Source organism: Meleagris gallopavo, chromosome 11 (genome assembly GCF_905368555.1).
Source record: "Meleagris gallopavo chromosome 11, MGAL_WU_HG_1.1, whole genome shotgun sequence".
Taxonomy (NCBI): Eukaryota; Metazoa; Chordata; class Aves; order Galliformes; family Phasianidae; genus Meleagris; species Meleagris gallopavo.
In genome coordinates, this window is record NC_139414.1 from 5,666,902 (window position 1) to 5,689,320 (window position 22,419).

The following is a 22,419-nucleotide window of genomic DNA, read 5'->3' on the forward strand; positions in this document are numbered from 1 at the left end:
AAAGACCAAGAATAATTGGTGTTAGGTTATAATACGTGCAGTTTCTTGGTCATGAATTCAGTTAATAACTCTTTGATCTATTTGTTCACTAAAAGAACACTGCTGCCATAATCAACAGTAATTGCAGTCTAATTTGCAATTTTTTAAGATAATGGTGATTGCTTAAGCCCACTGGGATTAGAGACAGAGAATAGATGGTTGCACTTTTATTTTGTGACAGAAATATGTTGCTTAGTTCCAACACATTTCACTGCTCAGAATGTGTCTCTTTGCCAGCAGATATAAGCTTTCTCTGATGCAAATTCTTTGGCATTGTTCCCATTTTTGTTACCTGTGGGATATATTAAAATAGATGTATGAGATGCTTGGGACTGTGTCTGTTAATGCTGTGCTAATTAGGATTTTGTTTATAGTTTTCTGCTCTTTATGAGAAACCAATCTAGGGTTTCCATTCTAGTGAAAGTCATGTCATTGTGTCTTGTGGAAGTGATCTTTTTTTTTCCCCACTTTTCAGAAATACGGGTGTGGTATTTCAATTCCCAGAAATTCTCCAAAAGTAAAGGGTTTGTAATTAAAAAAAAAAAAAAAAAATGCAACTATCGGTTCATATGTTGAGATGTTTCTTTTGACCACAAACCTGTGAAAATAGCTATTAACAGATTTTGAGGTAGATGAACATGCTTTGTCATCAGCTTTTGCATTTTGATAGATCATTTCCTTTTTGGGCAGAATTTATTTCTTGTATCTATATCAGTCCAGAGAACGTTTTGTTGTATTGAAAAATTATATTACACATTGCAAAACATTTACAGAATGGAAGAGAGAACGCTCCAGACTGCAGCCATGCACAGTGTACTTAACATCACCAAATTGTGTGAGGTACAAACTGATAAACACTGACACGGGAAGCAGCATTCAGTAAAGACCTTAGTAGGTCATGCACCTAAAGAAAAGTAAAGTAAAGCTTCCTAATTTACATTTGGCAACTTTGACTCAGTGCTTTTAATTTCTTTCTGATCTAAATTATCTCATGTGAAGAAAGTCCTAAGATTGATCTTTTTGTATATGGAGCCTAATTTAGAAGGTAATGAACTCTTATCTGAAAAATACAGTTAAATGCAACCATATAGTGGCAAAGGAAAAGTCTGTGCTTTGCTGTACAAAGAACTAGGACAAAAGGTATAAAATATATTTTAAGAGACTTGCATGTGCAGCTCAGTCTAGTTGTCTTAGCAGAGAATCCCAATCATCAATTCAATTATCATCATGTCAGTATTGCCCAAGCTTTTTTTTTTTTCTTTCTTCACGTAACAGAGTAGTTAAACCATAATGACTGGTTCTATGTGTGATGTCAGCACAACAATATTTTTGTGCTTTTTTTTTTTGCCTGGACAAGAAACACAGTCAGATGGTTCAAGAATTCAGGTTTAGACACTAATTCTGTTATGACTCTGAACTGCACTCTGACTTTGGATAAGATGTTTGGTAACTATTACTTATCATTATACCCATTTTACAGAGGAGGAAGCTACTTGCCCAATTCCTGGGAAGTGCTTAGAAATAAATGTTCAGATAGCTCAGTGTGAAGATGAAATCAGTACAGGTTTTGTCAGGTCACTTATCTTAGAAAAGAGACCTGAGCAGAACCTTGCAAGGTCACCTTTACAGCACTGAGATCTCTGTTAGGACCTCTAAAATCCTGCTATTGTCAGAAAAAATGAAACTTTATAGTTAACTATTTGCATGCAGTTTTTATTTATGTATGTATTTATTTATTTATTAAATCATGCTTTCTTTCCATTGGCTTTCTGAAAGGAAGTCATACTAGTCTTCCTATTGACATATTGTCAAATACAGCTTCTGGTGGCTCTTTGCTGCCAGGGATGTTGAGATGTTGAAGCCATTTGTGCAGCATTGCTAGCTCTGGTATCATGCGAGGGTTAGGAGATTCAAGTTCATACTCCCAGTATATACAGGAAGTAAGCATGACATTCAGATGGGAACTGCAGTAGTAGAGTAGTTGAGTCTTTCTCCCGTTCTTGTGAATAAGATCTTTAGAATAGGATGAAAGATACCCATAAAACAGGAAATCTGTATCAAACTATTCCCAGAACTGACCCTGAAGAAACAGGAGAGCAAATGTGTAAGTCCTCACACAAGAATATTCATATTTCTGTTGTCAGTTACCAGCTTTCTGTTTTGTTTTTAAATCTGTTATAGCTCTTGGTATTTCCAGGAAAAAAGGCCAATGTTTAGAAAGCTTGAAGAAAATTAATTGTGTATTGTGTAGAGAAGTACTTAACTTTTCCCATTGAAATTTCCTTTTTTATTGATTACCTTTCTGTTCATGGATAAGATGCAAATAGAAATTCTCAGTCTATCGCTAAAACATTAGTCTTTGTTTACAGTGCTGTAGTGCTTAGTGTTTATTGTGCTTACCATCTGTGTCTACTTTTAATCATAAATTGTAAATTAACAAAGTAGTATAAAGCATCAGAGATAACAGAAAAATTGCATATTTAGGGTATCAATGAATTGCAGTAATATCTACAGGGCATCCAAATGACCCTCTATAACAGCTAATAGTCAGTATCTTTTTAGTCCAAATCTTAAAAGACAATAATGAAGTATAAATCTGGAAGAGGGATTTAATGAAATGTCAATATGGTGTATGTTTTACAATCTTAGCGGACAGTTAACCTGCTAAGCAAAATCTAGCTTTTGATTTAGCCAATTTTGATTTTTTGAATTATCTCTGATGATTAAGGACTAAAATAATACCAAAGAGAAGCAAATAGGGAAGCTTAAAAATTTCTTAAGAGTATAATGCATAAAGAACAACTTAGCAGATACTAAATGAATAATTGTGTACACAGTGGCAGTTTTTCACCAAATCCTCTTAGACAGGTATTGATCAAGAAACTCAAGAGAGTAAAATGGGTAGATTCGAGTTCTGTTGTTTTGTTAATTACTGACTCAAAAATAATGAAGTTGATATCATTCCTGCAGTTGCATTTGTGATGATGAGGGGAATGGCAGATGTAAGAATGCCTAGCAAGATGCCTGTGAAAGAGAATGGAGGAAGCTGTAGTACATAGAACAATTTCCATTCTGTCCTCTAGCTTGTCTTCCTTCTCCATTTGAGATACAGAAAATGGTGAGAGGACTTGTTCCCCCCTCTGTACCGTGCTCAGTAAGGGAAAAGTAAAGACTGAGAATCATCACAAAATATGGGATGAGCCTAATTTATGACTGTAGAAGTAAGAGCAGTTTTAAACTACAAATTTTGAATTGTAAGTCAGTGATAATTGCAACAAAAGTATTCTTCCATCCTGACCTGAAAAGCTTTTAAAAGGATTTATAATAGTAGTCTGAAAAGTTTTAGGCTCTGAGAAGATGATAAATGTGCATCAGAGAGACACTTATTAGAAGTCTTTACTATTGGATGTTTAGTTTAAGACTTCCTTAGGAAGGTTCATTTGTCTGCTCTCTCTCTAGTCTCTAAATTCATTTAAAAGAAAACAAAAGCAGTGTCAGTGACGTACTTTGATTGGCACTTATGGAAATCAGACCATGATATTTGACTGAAATTGAGGATTTGGGTGCTCCTCATTTCAAATCTAGCCCGAACAATTTGGCACGTCTGTACTTACACATTTAGGTGGAGTGTTGATCCAGAGTAAGCATTCTCATTCAAAGAGATGGTATAACAACCAAGTGCAGACATGTCAAATACACTATACCATCTCAAATTTTGGCTTAAGCAATGAAGGCGTTTCAGTGGAAATGGGCAGAATTAAAATGCTAAGCTCTTTAATTACATGCAGTTACATAGTAATCTCCTAGTCTTGCAGGAAGTACTCTGAGAAAGACATTTCTTTGTGAAAGTTATTTCTTTGATCCTGAAACAGGTGATTTGTCAGGTGTGTGTCAGGTTCAGCAGGTAATTTCTGTTATTGCTGAGTTTTATTTTCCATGTGGTAGCTCAATTCTGTCGTGTCAAATACTGCTGAGCTTTCTTATGTAGAAGGTGATTCTGCACCTTATTTTTAAAATCCAGGGAAAGGGGTTAAATATCTCTCACTTAAAGGATAGTAACTTTACGGGGAAAAAATACTTAGGCTGGAGTTACATTCAGCATTAGATCTCGAGTGCAAGGTGCAGCTGCCACATTAAGGCAGCATGTTCTGGGAAGATGTGGAAAATAAGGTTGCATCTGCTCATACTTTGCATTTGAATATTAATCTTCAAATAGTCTTAGTTCAGAAAATATTGAGCAGGTGTTTGCTAATACAGACGTGCCCATATGTGTCCTTACATTAGTAAAGACTAGTAAAGTTGTAAGTTGTTTAGTAAAGTTGTCGAATAACTTCTCTTCATCCAGTAAAGAAATAAAGTACTGCCCATTCCTTGTAACTGTCCTGCCTGTGGATGTCCTGTGTCTTCCAAAGAGCTTAGGATTTGATTAACTCTACCTTGAATGCAATAATCCACATATGCTTGGTCAAAAATTCCTGAATATTATCTTTTATTGAATCTATAGGTAACATCAGAAACACTGAGAAGCTAAACTATGATAAACAGCATCAGTATGAGATAATGGTGACAGCTTTTGACTGTGGACAAAAACATGCAAGAGAAGATGTCTTAGTGCAAGTTAACGTCAAACCTGTATGCAAACCGGGCTGGCAAGGTAAGGTTTAATAGCTTGTATATCTCACCCAACCCCCCTTCTATCCCTGGGCAAGCAAGCAAACGCACACATGATATTTTCTGTCTAAATATACTGAAAGGTTAAAAAATTATTCTGACTCGTCTTTCTCCTTGGAATTTGTTTTTATATTTATGCACAAATGCAAAAGTGAGGGCTTGTTTAACCTGCATTGCGTACAAAAGGCAAAGTTTATCTTGATTACTGTCATCATATTGAGAGAGTTCAGTGGGAATTTATTTTTGAAAAACAGTTGTAAGAAGCTGCAGTCTGCCATCTAAAATGAGGAAAAACCTAGCTAATGATGAAGTGGGAAGATGCAGAGTAGAAGGAATTAAGATGAAAGGGAAGGCTGAATTAAGGAAAAATCAACTTCGTACAACCACATTATGGAGATTTCGTTCAGGACTAATCTGATGTTCAAAACTGTAATTTTTAAAGAGAATAATCCAGGAGGAAAGAATCATTTTCACTATTACACTTGCAGGTGAATTTGTAGAACTGACGCTTAAGGAAAAAAGTGTTTAACTTGTAAATTGAGGCCTCTTGTCTAGAAGACTTCACAAGAAGACTTCCATTTTCACAGTCTTCATTTAAAACAGAACCACATTTTATTTTTTCATGGATGCCTCCACCCTCATCAAATATTTCAAAAAGCATTTTTATAAAAATATAACACTACTAAGTATTTCCACATTTTATAACAAAAGCTCTTGATTTATGCCATATTACTAATACTGTCTCTACACTTTGAAAATGTTCTGTTCAGTTTTGTGGAGTCATTGCTAATCACTAGTACGCGTTTTGTCTTAGAATTTCTATTGGAAAGTTGCTGACTTTTCATTTGCACTAGGGAATTTTAGTGACTGAATAATTTTTGCAAAGAGATATCAGTAATGATATGTTTATATTGCCAACTATTGTCATAGCTATATAAGAGATCAAGTATCAAATATACTTCGGGTGATCATTCGTGTTCATATCAAGTAAATACACTACAAACAACCTCAAATAAAGTTGGTTTTATTTTCATTTTATTTTCATTTTATTTTCATTTATTGATGCTTTGGTTTATCTTTAATTATGTGAGGTTTGTGATTCTAATGAAAATCTGGAATTAAACTTCTATTTTAGGCATACAACATTTTTTTTTTTTTTTTCCCCCTAGAAGTAAGACTGTATGTTAAATTAACCACTATGACAGGCAGCCAAGTTGTTAGCTGGAAGCAACCTCTTAAAAACAACAACAACAAAAAAGCACTATGTGATAGTTTAAAGCAGCTTGACTAAAGTGTCTCTAGTAAGGAAGGATGTGTTTTTCTAATATTCATTTTGCTTGAATTTGGACTTGGTAGTTCTGTGGTAAATTAGCACAAATGCACTCTCTCTTCATTCTGTCTGATTAAGTTTGATGATAGATCTTTATTACAGGCAGGGCAGAAATATCAGATAGTTCAGGTATTTTCTACGTTAGCTTATTCCTTGCTTGTGGAATTGTATCTTTCTGTCTGTCAGCAAGGTGACTGCTTCATTTTGCTGGCATGTCTCTGGGTTGATTGACACATGGTGCAAGTGGATGGTATTTGCAAATGATGGTATTCTCAGGGTATAAGATACTTAAATAAAAACTGAGTGTGAGACATTAGTTCTTAACTATCAAGTCAATAATTATTATTTGAAAGAAAGATGCAGCATAATTCTTTCAGAAATTTCTTCATTTGTTTTAGAGATACAGTTTTTAAAATCCTATTATTTCTAAATGTGAAGATAGTCACATATTTGATGGTGTTTTTCATTTTGAACCAATATCTGTAAGGACTAAGTAAGTGCTGATAGAAAGAAATCAAGTGAGAAAAGCTTACTGATAGTATTTCCATCACTTAGGGAGAAGGGAGGGAGGAAGAATGGAAGATATTTACAGTGTTTTTACTTCCCTGATACCCTATCCCAGGCACAGAATACGGCACTTGCTCTTGTTAAACTTCAAATAGTTGCTGATTGCCCAGGTGAGCACTTACTACCAGATAACAATGGAGACTACAGTTGAGGAAAGGTTATGTGACAGTGATAAATAATTTCAGCTCCACATCTATACATTTGCAGGTTTTTTTAAGCAACAGATTTCTGTACTATCATCTGCAAATTCTAGGTGTTTCTAGCTGTTCCTCTTAGGCTCTACTTTTGTTTTCTTGTTCTGTTGACACAGAGCAGACACCATATGCTTTTTGCTTCAGTGTGCGTTTTTTGATTCACTTCCAGAACGATTGTTTTTGTTGCAGTACTTTTACTGTCATATTAATATTGACTGCTATAAAGCTATAGCTGTCTAAGTCAGTTCAGGAGAGAGCAACAGAGAACTAAATATGTGTATAGCATCTTTATGAAAAGTATCAGGTCATAGGCGAAATAAGAATCAAAAATTTGTAACTTAGATCATGTTCATTTAACCTGTTAATAATACCATAATAGTGTATTATGTTTTCATTACCTGCAGGACCAGTTCCATGAAACGGAAGGAATCATTCTCCCACAGTTGGGTTAGCAGAAATAAATGAAATAAGACAATTTGCTAAATAACGTACTAGAAAAGCAAGAGTTTAGCCACAATAAATAAACAAATAGCAGAGTAATATAAGAACCTAATCTATACTTTGAGATTTTTGAATTTTTGCTCAATTACTGGAAATAAAGCCAGAATTGAGGTCATGTTGTTCCTAAAAACTACCGATTTCAGATGAAATGTAGTTTTAATGGCATAAAATGCACAAACAAAAAGAGGCACAACAAAAAAACCAAAAACCTCCCCTAAAACAAAAACAAACAACAGGATACCTGAAGAAAGTGTTGGAGGATTCTGGCTTTTCCAAAACAAAAAGGGAAGGTTGAATAAGTGTCCTGGTTGTGGCAAGGATGGAATCTCTGTAGCAAATATGGTGCTGTGCTTTGGATTTAGGATGAGAATAATGTTGATAGCACACTAGTGTTTTAGCTGTTGCTCAGCAGTAGTTGTTACACCAAGAACTTCCCAGTTTCTTGTGCTTTCTACCAGAGAGGAGTTGGTAGTGTAGAAAAAGTTGTGATGGGACATAGCCAGGACAGTTGTCCAAAGGTGGCCAAAGGGACATCCCAGATCATAGGAGTTGGCGGGAGGAGGTTGGAGGCTGCTCAGGATTCAGCTGGACATTTATTAGCTAGTGGAGAGCAATTGCATTGTGTAATTTTGTATAGTGTTTTCATTTCTCCTCCTGTTTCTTTTCCTGTAACAGCTGTCATAATCTGAACTCTCAAGTTCTACTTTTTTTTTCTTCCAATTCTCTCCCCCATTCCTCTGGGGAGGGAGAGTGGGTGAATGGCTGCGTGGTGCTGAGCTGCCTGCCAGATGAAACCACAGCTGACTTTTTTGTCACAGCATGAGGCACAAAGGGTTGAGGTAACAGCAGATCTGACCAGAGCGTGTTAGCAAATTAGTTTATAATTGGTTATAAATATTATATGTTTAATTGTTGTTGATCACAATGTTGATTTATTTACTCTCAGAGTTTATTTGTTCACAATTCTGTTTTATGGAACTTATCCATTGCTGATTATCACCACTGAATGATGGCTTTAGGTTGGTTTTTGGTTTTCCCAGTTTTTGTTATATCCATGACATTTCTTACATTGCACCAACCAGTGCCCAGCCCAGTCAGGCCCCAGTGGCTATCTTGGGGAGGTCAATATATAGCAAAGACAGCAGAACAAAAGATGTACCCAATTACCTGAGTTTTGTGCACAATATATTTTAGCAGAGTAATACATTCCTTAAAAATCCTCAATTTCACTTTGTGTTTGGTGTTTACTTAAAAGTACTTTGGAAGTAGAAACTTCTATTGAATTACCTAATAGATTCATACTTTTCTTGTCAAAGATTTTTATAAAGATATTGTGTGTTCCATTTGTAAGGCATCTATGGCTTATTAAGGTGGTGACCTATGGCTTTTCTGCCACCAAAAAGCACGTTCCTATAATCTCTTTCAGGTGAGCTAGTCATTCAGAGACCATATGAAGGTCACATCAGCTTGCTTCTCTTGATGAAATATAATCTTTTGTTCAGAGAAGGGCAGGGCCTTCTCTTTTTGTAGCAGAGGGATGTTAGAACATTTGTGAGTACGCATACTTCATACATGCTATTTATAGTAGGCTTTGCATGAAAGAGGTTGGTCAGGTACAGAAACTTCACAGAACAAAATCAGAAAACTATTCCTACTCCTGAGGAACAACTTTAAAAACTTAAAAACTTAAAAAAAAAAAAAAAAAAAAAAAAAAAAAAAAAAAAAGCCGCCACAAATAAATATCTTCAGTAAATATAAATTGACTTCCAATCTCATTCCATGCATGCACCTGGCAGTTTAAAATGTAATGCTTGTGTTGTCTTAGCTGTACAAGATATTTGCTCATTTTTTGAAATGAAAGTTATTGCTTTATGACTTTATGCCACTGTAATCTTGGAGCTGCTGTGTATGTGTCATTAAATCAGGGTAATTATAATGAAATGCTCACATTGAGCTGTTAAATTGAATCACACTCTTTAGCAGAATACCTAGTCTTATCTTTTTCAGACATTTGAAAATTAATTGAATTGCTGAGTACCTCTAGTTGTGGGGCTCACAGGTTACATGAGTTTATACTCATTTTCAGTACTTGTTCTGGCATTGTTCTTCCGTTTACCTACCAGACAAAGCAGACAGATCTGTTTCAATCTCATTTTTAAGCTAGAATTGCATTTACTCAGCTAATTCTGCTTATGTCTTATGGCTAAATACACGTGAATGTTCCATATAAGTGTTGTTTTTTTTTTATGTCTTTTACTCTTTTTTTTTGCCTGGTCATATCAGACTGGTGGTTCATGGGTGTACTATTAACCTAATGGAATCAGCTCTTTTTCCACGTTTCCTTCTTTTAGTACTGATGCACAAGTTTACTGAAGAAGTTCCTGAGCATGAACTGGTACTTTGTATCATAACCACAAAGCAATGTTTCTTTAACACCAGTTACCAAGATCATCTTGTCCTGTGCTCAGTATATTCTGTTTCCACATTAACTTTCAGTGTAGGATTACCTTTCAGTTTTTTCATCAGCAACAGTAGTTAATACAGTTTTGCGTCAAGATCAGGGATAGAGAAGTCAAGTAATCCCAAGGTAGATTCATAAGGATCCTTACTAGATGGATCCCTGTGTTCCACAAGCTTTACTTTTTCAGAGTAACCCATTTTTGCCTTCTCTATAGAGAATTCTGTAAGGCTTGTTGAATAAAAAAATCCAAGTGAAGACTGTCTTTTGCCAGGCTAAAGAGGGCTGATTTTAATCAAGTTTTTGCCATTGGCTTCCCACTTCCCCCCACACTGGGGAGTCAGTGTTTACCTTCCTAAATTTGCACTATAATGTGGTAATGCTGTACATTAGCTTGTGCCAAAGGACAAACGATACTGTTTGAGTTTAGTTAATCAAGCACAGCCTGCTGTTTCAGATGGGACTGTGTCTTCTGACTGTTTGAAAAGCATGGACATGAGTCACATTTTAAGATCCAGTTCAAAATACCAGTTCTGAAATTCAGTCTTCGCAAACTTAAGTTACATAAGGTTCTTCCTCTGAATCAATTCTAGAGGAACTGAAAAATTGCCACAACATTCCTAAGGGGAAGGTGCTGGTCTTTTGAATGTGTCCAATAGAGGATGCAATTCTGGGAGAAAGTAAAATAACCAACTTTGCCACATTCAGTGTTAAATGAAAGATTTGGTTCTTTCTCATAACAAACAAACAAAAAAAAACACCACACTACCACCAGTTCTTTTTGCTTGTTCTGATTCTATGCCTTTTTCAACATTTCTAACTTCACTAGTAGTCAGATACAGAAGATGCTGGCCTCAACCTCAAGGCATCTGAGACACTGAAATGCCACGGGGACAGTTACTATATAAATAAGACAGTAGCAAAGGTGTTAATAACTTTAAGGTATCCCAGTTACCGCCCCGTGCCTGCCTGGGAAGGCGTTGTGTGTGGTTTGGGGTAGTCCTTGGCTGACTTCTTAAATATATGCTGAAGCCTCTTTCCATCAGTGAAAGAAGTTCAGGTGAGACTTAGGATTTTGGATCAATCTGTGATGCTGCAGGAGACCAAGGTACAAAGACATTAGTTCAAGTGTAGCTGATGTTTTACAATTTAGAGCTGAGAAAAATGCAGGTAATTTAGAACATTCAGGGCTTATGATTCCTGGTCACAAGTCATCATTTTTAACAAGTAAAAAGGTAATATCGGGAAATGAAACAACTCTTCCAATTCAAGGGACGCCCATATAGCAGTAATAGAGTACCATTATTCTTCCATATGAGTTGAGACATTTTATTTATTGTGTTTTATATAAAGCATTCTTCATGTATCTGCAGTTGCATGTGCATTTGCATGTAGATAAGTTACAGTGAGTAATTCAGTTACATTTCCCAATTATGAATATTTTGCATGAGAGCCAGTTAATTAGTTATAACGGAGAAACAAGAAAGTGTCTGAAATCTGAAAGCTTCTGGGATACAGATTTGACTATTATTTTTCTTGTTGGTGAGGAATATGCTTTACTACTTTGTGATTAAGAGATTAGAAAAAGCAATAATACTTGTTAATTCTTACATTATTAGCTTATGTTCAAAACAAGTTGTTTTATTTTTACCTTAAGTATTTGAAATAATCTCCTGCTCACATTTGATTGGAAAATGTTAATTTCAACTTTCAAAAATAGATTGGAAAGATAAATCTGTTGTTGTAATGATATCCCTTATGATTCTTGTAATTCAATGGGAACTGTTTACATTGTCAGTAAAGAGAAATATATGCAATATTGCAGATCAAATCTAACTTTATATGGAATGTTACTACCTGAAAATTAGTACTACAGTAGTAGCTCAGCTGATATGTGCACAGGCAGTAAAGCAGTCATAGCTGTTTTTCAGTCGGGAATGTCCTAAAAATTCTACTAAAAATAGTTTGAATATCTACAGAATTTTCTTTGAAGTCTCAGCTTCCTCATAGAAGCAAAATGCTTTGTCATCACCATTCGTATTAAAAGTCACAAAGAAAATCTGAGAGTCCCAATGCAGATGCAGATTGTCACCATCTCATCTTTTTTGTCTGTACTCTGGACTAGCGATTGCTCTGCATTTCAAAGTTTTTGCCTGAACTGCCAGATTTTGTTATGGTATTTATAGAGCACTCTTCAAACTTTCTGAAAACTAAGTCCCTTGAAAAACACCAAACTTTTTCACTTACTGAATTCATAGAGATTTGTCTCTGTACATTTGCTTTAAGAAATTTCATTGACTGCCAGGACCTAGTTTTTTTTTCCATTTATAGACTCTTCTTTTACCTAGGACTAAAAATAGAGGAACTTTAACTATGTATGCAAGAGTATTTCTGGTGGGAAATTTTACAGGTACACAGATGGTACGCTCTGGTAGCAGAGCTGAATAGTTTTGTGACTTCAAAATAATTAACTATTTACATCTCTGTATTGGTGTGGCATTGTCATTTATGTTCTTTAGTAGGCTGGCTACAGTTGGCTGAAATATGAACAGGAATTAGCCAAAAATTCATGTTTTTAACTAATGATGCTTGTTTAGGATTTCTCTGAAGCAAGTTGTAGTTAATTGGATTTAAAAAATTAAATGCTTCAGTTGAGAAACAGTGGTATGTATACCATGTCCAGGTGGCCTATGGCAGGTGATTGTTCAACGTGTTATTGGCTGTGAGACATCTGCACAAGTACAGCTTAGCCAGACCTAGCTAAATGCATGAGTAGTCTTTTGAGCTGCAACTTTCACTCATGGATACTTAACAAAATTAAAAGACAAGAAGTACACTATAAACATGTTATATTAGCTTTTGGACACAGTCCAGTAAGACTGATGCCTATTGCAGGTCCTTGGAGATATTTCTTCTTATCTTAAACTACGAAATCTAACCAAATTCAGTGGAGCCAACAGCCCCATCTCAGTAGAGCTAGCTTGCAGGATGTCATATCAGCATGGACATTGGAGACCCAGACTGATTAGCAGTTATGTCAGAATATGTAACTCATGTTTGTGTGATTTAGTGGTATTACTTAGTAGAGTCTGATGGTGAAGCAAAATCAAATTTATAGGATATTAATAAAAGAAATGATTTTTGTCTTAGCCAGGGGCATTTGATAGCAGTATGACATCTAAAATTACATAATTCCTTTCCCATTTTTAATCTCTCTTGAATTTTTTGTTGTTGTACTTTTCCAGATTGGAACAAACGTATTGAATACAAACCTGGTTCTGGCAGCATACCGTTGTTTCCCAGTATTCATCTAGAAACATGTGATGGCCCAGTTTCATCAATACATACAACAATTGAACTGCAGACCAACTACATTGGAAAGGGCTGTGATCGTGAAACCTACTCAGAAAAATCTCTGCAGAAACTATGTGGTATGAACATGGCTGTCAGTTAATGTAACAATCTGTTGTGCCAAATCCTTGTGGCTTGTAAGCATGCAATATATGCATTTAGCTCAGCTGGTTCATCTTTTATTGTAGCAACGAAAATCAAGGAACTGATGATTAACTAGCGCCCTATTCTCTTCCATTTATTTTCACTTTTTTTTTTTTCATGCCTTTGTCCTGCTTTACTACTTTTCTTTCTTCATTTCCCGCTCTTCCTTTCTTTATTTTTTCCTATTTTCTTATCCTACATCTTTCACATTTTTTTTTCCCTTTGGTACTAATTCTGTTTTTGTGACAGTATATTGAGAATTCACATATAAACTGGCCATCAAACGAAAACCATAGGATTTCATAATTGAATCTATCTTCTGTTTTAAGTCTTCTTCACTCAGCTTTCTGCTCTGCTGCTAAGTACTATGCCAGAGCAAAAGCAAACAAAAATAAAGGAAATTCCGGGCAATAATTTGAGGAAAAATATTTAAGAAACACTTGTGGGGTCTGAGAAAAGAGGTAAACATGAAGGAGAGAAACAGAATTCACATAACGTCAAAATATTTTCAACCTGAAAATTGTTTAGTTTAATTCTCTATCTCTGTCCAACTAAGGTCCTAAAAAAAAAAAAAAAAGAGAGAGAGCCCATTACCATTTGTATGCATCATCATATTCATGATGTTAGAATTGAGAGATTGAACAAAGCTATGAGACCAGACCCTGAAACTGATTTCATAAAATGTTACTGTTTAAAATAAAAATAAATACATTATAGCTTAAGTCAAATACTTTCGCTGACTCTAAGAACTTAATGTTGGTAGCAAAAAGCACATTGTTTTATGCCTGTTGCAGACCTGTACTGCAAATGGCACGAACACTATGAGCAGCTCCTTATTAACATTACTTTACCTGCTAAATCTTAAGGACTAGCACATTGAATTTCAAGTTTTTCTCTTTTTCTACTGAATAAACTGGATTTTTCCCCAATGTCAAACTTTAATTCAGTGGCTGGCTGTACCATGTGTAGACCTAAACAGGTTAAAAACAGAATGGTCAGTACATTGCCACAGGTTTAACAATGGCATTGTAGTATCTGCAGGCAGTGTATGAGCGAGTGGACAGAATCTAACTATACTGATGAACTTCCAGTTTTAGCTTAGCATATCTGTGGAGGAATGGGATGTAAAGCAGTTGAAAAAATAGAACGTAAAAAGTGTATGTAAAGGAAGTGGGGAAAGTCTTACTGATTGAAAGAGCATTTTTTTTGACCAAGGTTTCCATTTGTTCATAGAGAAGTATAGGCAGGATAGAAACTGATAATAGGACTTTGATAAAAAGGTTAAAATGAAAGTGAACTTTACATCAGAATTGCATTAAGAAAGATTTACATTTTGATACTTGGCTTTTGTTGCCATCCTTACTGTAGAGAGAACAGGTAATCTTATGAAAGCAGGTTAAATAAATTATTTATGGAAAACAGTTTTCTTCTAGCAATGATCTTACTTTATCTTATGGTTGGATAAATAAATTCTTAGTGAAGGAAGAAATCCCTGCATTTTTTTCCATCAGTGAAGTATTGTGTGATTGCAGAAAGTGCAGAATTGAATGATCAGAGACAAGTATTCATTTGCGCCATATAAAAAGCAAGATTGTCTCTCTGTAACTGAGGATCCAGTTTATAAATCCTGTGCTCAGTTCTTAATTTGTCAGTTAGAAATGCAGAGGATTCAGGTGCAGAGAACCATGCATTAAAATTCACTTTTTTTTTTATGTGACTGATAGTTCAGCTCTGCCTTTCAGTAATTCAGTAATGCGTACTTACTTTTCACAGTAAAGGTGGGCAGTTTTACTGATTAAATTGCAGCCAAATCATTTAAAGTCAAGGACCTATTAGTATTGTGCCTCAGAGCATTTTAGGAAGTGTTTTTTTTACCTTGTCATCCAACAATAGTAAAAAACAATATGTGAAAGACTCAAGGGTTGCTCCCCCTGCCCCCCCCGTTAATTCTAACTAATAAATGCATTTAACTAGAAACCATTTACTAATGATTTACATTCTGGAGAGGGGCTAATTTGAGTTCTGAGTACCACTGAAGTCCTGTATCTATCATTAAGCAACAATACATGGAGCTACTACACCCTGACACAATCCAGCATTAAAGTGATTCTACCTCTTATACAGTGAATATTCAATGTATGCAATGATATTCATACCAACAATATGAGAATCCATTGCTTTCTGTTGGACATTGGGGCACTTGTTCTACATTCATATCCACTGTACTCAATTTGGATACATATCACCTCCATATACTGCATATCTCTGTGCAGATGGGAAAGAGGATGTGAAGTCTTCCTGTTTAAGTATAAAACTTTGTTTTAGTCTTAACACTTCTTGAAATAACTGAAGAAATATCACTAATGAATTTTAGGAAATAATGAGAAACTGCTAAGAGAAGTAACGTAATGTTTTCTGTAGTCACTGTGCAGTATGTGTTTCATCTACTGCTTTTACTGGTTGAGCGTGCTTGCTACTAAATAATGTGTATGTAATTTGACAGTGAAGCTTGGGATATGAAAATAATATAGGCGTGTGAATCAGGCCCCACACCCATGGTAAATTGATCTGTACAGCTTTTTCATTAGTCTCTCATTCTGCTATTAATTATATGCCTTTTGCAGGAGCATTTTCAGGTGCCATTGATCTCTTACCATCTCCCAGTGCAACAACTAACTGGACGGCTGGGCTTGTCATGGATAATAATGACATGATTTTTAAATTTGATGGAAAACAAGGAGCCAAAATCCCAGATGGAATAGTCCCAAAGAATTTAACTGATCAATTCACCATCTCTCTGTGGATGAAACACGGACCTAGCCCAGGACTAAGAGCTGAGAAGGAGACTATTCTCTGCAATTCTGACAAGACAGGTGAGTCTTTCTATTGAGGAGAAAGGCATAACATATTTGGTGAAGCTCTATAAGTAGTTAGGTTGAATATTGATTTGGGTCTTATTTATTAACTTGCACATAATGCTTCCATAAAACGAATATGGCATAGTTCTGGAAGATATTATATAGCTTTCACTAGAAACATAATGATGCACAATATTGGAAAAAACACAATTTTGATTTGTTGGGTTTTTTGTCTTTTAGATGTGTATTGCTTTGAAACACTTTAGCCTAAAGAAAAGCGTTGACGATAGTTCAGCTCACTAATCTTCCTGCACCCTCTTTCAGAAATGAACCGACATCACTATGCCTTGTACGTGCACAACTGCCGATTAGTGTTTCTGCTGCGTAAAGACTTTGATCAGGCTGACACCTTCCGCCCTGCAGAGTTCCACTGGAAACTGGATCAGGTACTTGTGGCTTTTTCTTATCTGTAACCCACTCTTATATCCATCTGCTTTAGAAATCATAGAGAACAACTCAAATACTAACGCAATTGCTTGGGGAAATCAGAAGACTACTTCAGTTACGTTTGAAATTCCAACTGTTGTGAGACTTTACTGGGCTCCACAGAGAAAGAGTTAAATTAGTTAGCTTGGCTGAATCATTTGTTTCAGTTAGTTCCTTAGCGGAGTCATATTAAACACTAAGTAGAGGTTTATATCCATTGTCAATGGAGAATCTTAGAGTCATGACATTACATGTAGTTCCATAGAAGTTTTCCATTTATCATTTAAAAAAAAAAAACAATCTACTGTATCAGCATAATGGAAGTGATAGAAGTCTTTTCACTACAGAGTATGCTGATATGTGGGAAGCAATTTTTAAAATATTTTAAGTCTAATCTGTGGATTTTCACTTTCATCTGCTATGCTGTGTGTAATTTCTCATTTTTATGAAGAGTATATTGCAAGGAAATTATTATTAAAGAGATAAGAGTTGTTTTTGAAATATTTATCAATTTTAAACAAGATAAGGATCATTTGGATAAAAGAAGACACATCTCATCAAGTTGGTATTTTACGTAAGCAAGTTTATTCATGTATTTTGGCCCACACTGTAGTATCAAAGACGTAGATATAGGAGTGGTAACTTTGCTAATTTACCTTAAAAATACCTATTAAAAGACCATTTGTGTCTTGATTATCAAAAGAATGTGGTGATAAACCATGGGATGATCATAGCACTTGCTTTTCATATCCATTAACCAGTTTGGAAACAGTTTCTACTGTATGCGATATGAAGTCTTGGTGCCTAGAAAGGGATACATTTGCATTATATCATATTTAAGATTACCATTCTCATTAACCAATGTCAGCTCAGAAAATACTGTTCTGAATGCTAAGATGAATTTCAAATGGCTGTGTAGTAAAGATCTAAAATCATCAATGGTACTATAAAGTTCATGTAAAACGTGAGGTCGGCTTCAGAAGTAATGCTTGCTGTTTGATGATGTTGGCCCATGATGTCAGAGGCAGATGTTGACAGTATGGCAGTAGAGGTTGGACCTTCCCAACAATATTGTTGCATTTTGCTGCCATGTGACAGATGGCAGCAGAGAGGCAGTCTGACAAAATGGTGTCTGACATGGAAGTGTGTATGAAGCAAAGGGGTGACACTGAATGCGGAAGAAATTGCACCTATTGGCATATGTCAATGCTTGCTGAAGGTTTATGGAGAATAAAGAGTGGATGTGAGCAGTGATGACAGCAATGTGAAAGTCAGACTACAGCCATGCAGGCTTGTTTATCACTGATGAAAATGCATAGCTAATGGTGGTGGCTGTGTTGAAGAGAAGTGTTTTGTAGTTGAGAATTTTCTCTATCAAATAATGTTATTGTACTATTTGTTGTAGTTTTCATGGAGATAAATAGGAGGCATTAATTTCGAAATGACTGCATTTTGACTTGGAAAGCTGAATGCAGTCAGCTTCTCTTCTGTATCTTTAGAATGGGAGAGTAACTGTTTCCACTCAGTAAAAGAAATTTGTGTGTAACTCTTGTAACTTAGCCATGATGAAGCATTGGAAAATGGACTGTCAAGAGCAATTTTCCTTTTTCAGGGGATGTATCTGATCATGTGAAAGAACTTTTTCATCTAATGTTACTTTATTCGCACTTTAGTTTCTCTATATCATTTCCAGAGTTGGTTTGTTGTTTTTTTTTTAAAAAAAGACATAAATCAGAAAGTACTGAAATGCTAGTATCTTTCGAGTTCTATTTTCCTTCTTATATCACAAAATAGGCAGTATCTCCTGAACTACATGAGGTGGAAGTATACCATGCTTTAAGTATGGCATTTTATAAATAATTGATTCTTTTGGTAGGAAAATTTTCTGAGAGTAACTTTTTCATGAGCCTATTCACAAAACATTCTCTTATGCGAACTCCAAAGCAAAAATAAAATTGAACTAAAATATATATACTAAACAAGCTGCCATGTGCATTTGTGTGTCAATAAGATAAAGCTCATGTTTTGGCAATTAATTGCATCTCTAATATGATCTTCTGACTTCCTAAAAAATGGAAAAGATTCTCATAGGGCAGGAACAACACTGCTATAGTACAACTCATAGCAGTATCTTCCCAGTTTTTTGCAATTTCTTGCAAATGCTCCATGATTTCAATAGCATGGTTTCTGCAGGGAAGTAGCTGTGTACCCACATGATGTTCTGCAATGTCAGTCAGCTCCCAGGTCTAACCAGAAAAAGACACTTAAGTACATTTTGTTGATGGGATAAACAGGAGATGTATAACCCCTCTTTGGTTCCTATGGTTTTATTTGGTATTTTAGAAATTTAGAAAGCAAGATGAAAAAGTCTTTAAACCTTGTAGATTACTCTCCCCTCTACAGGACTAAGTGCTAAATCTGTAAAGGAAAGGCTTGATCTGTCTGAATGCAGGACTTGAGTATGTGCTAAGTTTGAGGACAACACTAAACTGCAAGAGCTGTTGTCTCCCCAAGGATTGAGTCCTTGCAGAAAGACCTTGACAAATGTGGGCAATCACCAGCTACATGAAGTTGAACAAGAGCAAGTGCCAAATCGGCACCTGGGATGGGACAATCCAAAATATATGTACAGACTGGGGGACAAGAGGCAGGAGAGCAGCCCAACATAAAGGAATCTGGGTGTTCTGCTTGTCAGCAAGTTGAATCTGAGCCAGCATGGAACTGGATGGAGCTGTGTCAGGTGGGGGTTAGGGAAAGGTTCTTCAGAGGGTGGTGGGCATGGCCCTGAGCTGCTGAAGAGTTTGGATACCACTTCAGACGTAGGGTTTGGCTTTGGATAGTCCTGTGCAGAGCCAGGGGTTGGACCTGATGATCATTCTGGGTCCCTTCTAACTGAGGATGCTTTGTGATTCTGTGATTCGTTATCAAGTCGATTATTATGTGTGATTAGCCTTGCACTGGAAATAGAGTAGCATTGATGTTACTGATGAGCTATATATACGGTTCATTTTTATTCTTTAACGTTTGCAAATATCTAAAGGGAGGTGAGAGGCAGATGGATGAGACCAGGCTCTTTTGAGTAGTGTGTAGTGATAGGATAAGGAGCAGTGGTCTAAAACTTGAACATGGGAAGTTACAAATATGCATATGAACTTACTTATGGTAAGGGTGATGGAGCACTGGAACAGGTCGCCCAGAGCAGTTGTGGTGTCACCTTCTTGGAGATATTCAAAACCCATTTGGACAGCATTCCAATAAAATCTCCTTGATCTCAAAAGGGAAAGAAGTAAGGGCTAGATTTTCAAAAGTAAATTAACTGCTCTGGACTCTTCTGAAAATACCACCAGTTGATTTTTATTTTTATTTTTTTTTCATATTTAGATTCTGACTGAAAGACCTTTGGAAATCTCATCTTCAGAACTATTCATTGTGTAGAGACAAGTCTTTCAGATTCCTCAGGGTTTTGGGTTTGGCTTTTTTTTTTTTTTTTTTAAAGTGTGGGAATTAGGCTGTAGGTAACTGTTGGACATTTTCTTACAGTCTGCAATGCACTGTGATATGCAGTGCTACAGATCAGGTTGCATACATAACTGTGGAAGACAGCTCAATGGTTGGTACCAAGCACAGCTAGAGCAGAGTAAAATGTGGCAGCATACTTCATTGCTGAGTTTGCTTTATGATTGCAACAACAATTCATGGCTTGTTTTTCCGAGAGGAATCCTGTGACCTTGGAAGAGGGTGAAGCATAAACCAGTGAAATCATTTATCATTGTTACAGCAGAGTAGTAAAATTTATTATACCAGCTGCTTTGGGCTTTACCTATCCCACAGAACTACTCATTCTTTCCTGGCACTGGCCAGGAATGTGACTTTATTACCATTCCAAATTTAATTTAATTCTTTAGATCACATCTTTGTGGTGCAGAAGTGTGGCACAAACCTAAGTTGCAGTCTCTGTTCTTGGCCAAATACAAGAGGTCGTGTCCCATTTTATATACCTACACGTGAGCAGTGCCGCTGAAATTCTGAGATGCAATGCAACCATAACTGTAATGCACAGCAAGCGTCTGAATCTTCCACATAGCTGTGGTGGCCAAGGTAGTTCTGCAGAATTTATTTTCAGTGTGGCTTTAAGGGTGTCCAGCCCTAATTGTTACATTAAACTGGATGGACTTCAGTAAGGAAATTTTTTGCTTATTATACAGAGTGTGCATGGCCTATGTATATGTCCCTTTACTATTAAACTATTAAGAAAGTATTAATGAGAGCTAACAGACTTTGAACTGAAATTGTTATTTATAAGAAATGGGAGGAAATGTGGAAGAAATTGATTCCCCTTCCCTCCCCCCAATTTCTCATACTTAATTATATGACTCCCTTCACGCCATAGTACCTATTACAAGAGGCTTTGTCAACAAAGTCAGTAAAGGGCACCTAAACCGGTATCTAATTTTCTCAAATGAGTAGGAACAGGTGTGCTAAAAGTGGACAATTTAGGTAGCCAAATATAAATTTGGGCCATCAAAGAATAACACATGAAATATACTTTGATTTTTTTAAATCTTCTTCAAGTCTGTGGTGATTGATCTTTAGGGTTCTTTATGTACGTATCCTCATCTTATGGACAGATGACAGGTTTTCAGAAAATGGCTGTATTGTACAGCCTCCTCAGGCACACCGGAGATAACCACATGTGGTATGGTTCTGGTTCAGCTCTGAGCTTTCTGATCTCTGCAGCAATACAGCAGGCTAGGAAAATGGAGAGCTGGTGAGATTCTTAACTTCACTCTTGATCATGTTTCCTTTCAGCCACTAGTGCTGTGTCTAGCTTTTGTCAATTTCCTTGATGCATGCATATCAGAACTGCAAAAGAGATCAATGTGTAATGAGATCATATATTTCAGAAATTGAGCACTGTTGAAATTAGTGGGAGAATGATTTTAACACTGGCAGAATTTCTCCTTACAGATATTAAAACCAAGCAAACAAAAGATCAAGTCTTCTTTTCTTATCAATGCAAAAATATTCCTGAGCTTTGCTAACAACTCTATTGAGAAGGTTTGAATTAGTGCCCCTTTCCTCATTGTCATCTTCAGGAAAAAGTCTTGATCATCAAATTTCTGCAGTAACTGCCCTCTTTATTTCAGGTCAGTAGACTGAGAACTCTGTCCCTCATGTTCCGTGTAACTGTTCTCTGTTCTCTCTAGCCTTCATGGGACTAAATCCAAATAATTCTTTGAATAATGAACAAGGCATACAAGCCATTGGTTAGAGTGGAAAACATAACATTATGCAGGCCAATTCAGTCTTTCACACTGTGTGTACTATGGATGTTACATTACTTGAACTGATGCTGAGGGACAGTCAAGCCAAGAGGTTTTTTGCCTTCTTTTGAGTCAGAATGGGAATACTTCTTTGAGCGGGGGAAAGGATCTTAGCCAAGTATCCACATTTTTAATGTTTTTGTTTGCAATGAGAATTATATTGTTGTTTTTTCATGTTATCATCCTGAAGATTGTCTTTCAGCCCACAAGCAAAATCGCTATTGATCCCCTTAAAAAACAGAGATTGCACTACATGGTCCAGAGTCATTCTAAATCAGCAAAAGAGACAGACAGTCACTGTTTCTCTTTTAAGATGAGAAAAATTGCTTTGAATAATCCAAAATAAGCCTGCAGTGTTTTTCATTGTGGAAAACCTTCGTACAATTACTTCCATAGTAGGAAATAGAGAAAGCAGGTTATTTAGATAAATACGAATATGATGCATTCTGTCTCAGCACATACAGAGACACACTGAAGGTGCGAGGCAGGGCTGCAC

The 22,419-nt window shown here is 36.1% G+C and overlaps 2 protein-coding genes across 4 annotated transcripts in view; one reads left to right on the plus strand and one right to left on the minus strand.

Moving 5' to 3' along the window:
* CLSTN2 (calsyntenin 2) overlaps positions 1-22,419 on the plus strand; it is a 313,998-nt gene that overhangs the window by 230,804 nt on the left and 60,775 nt on the right. For both annotated transcript variants that reach the window (XM_085233258.1, XM_085233257.1), the window contains exons 5-8: positions 4,544-4,693; positions 13,006-13,191; positions 15,880-16,128; positions 16,438-16,559. In XM_085233258.1, coding sequence (XP_085089384.1) covers positions 4,544-4,693; positions 13,006-13,191; positions 15,880-16,128; positions 16,438-16,559 — 707 coding nt within the window. The remainder of the gene's footprint in view (positions 1-4,543; positions 4,694-13,005; positions 13,192-15,879; positions 16,129-16,437; positions 16,560-22,419) is intronic.
* LOC146543612 (uncharacterized) overlaps positions 17,172-22,419 on the minus strand; it is a 234,386-nt gene continuing 229,138 nt past the window's right edge. For both annotated transcript variants that reach the window (XR_014885644.1, XR_014885637.1), the window contains one exon: positions 17,172-17,403. The gene's annotated coding sequence lies outside the window, so the exon portion shown is untranslated. The remainder of the gene's footprint in view (positions 17,404-22,419) is intronic.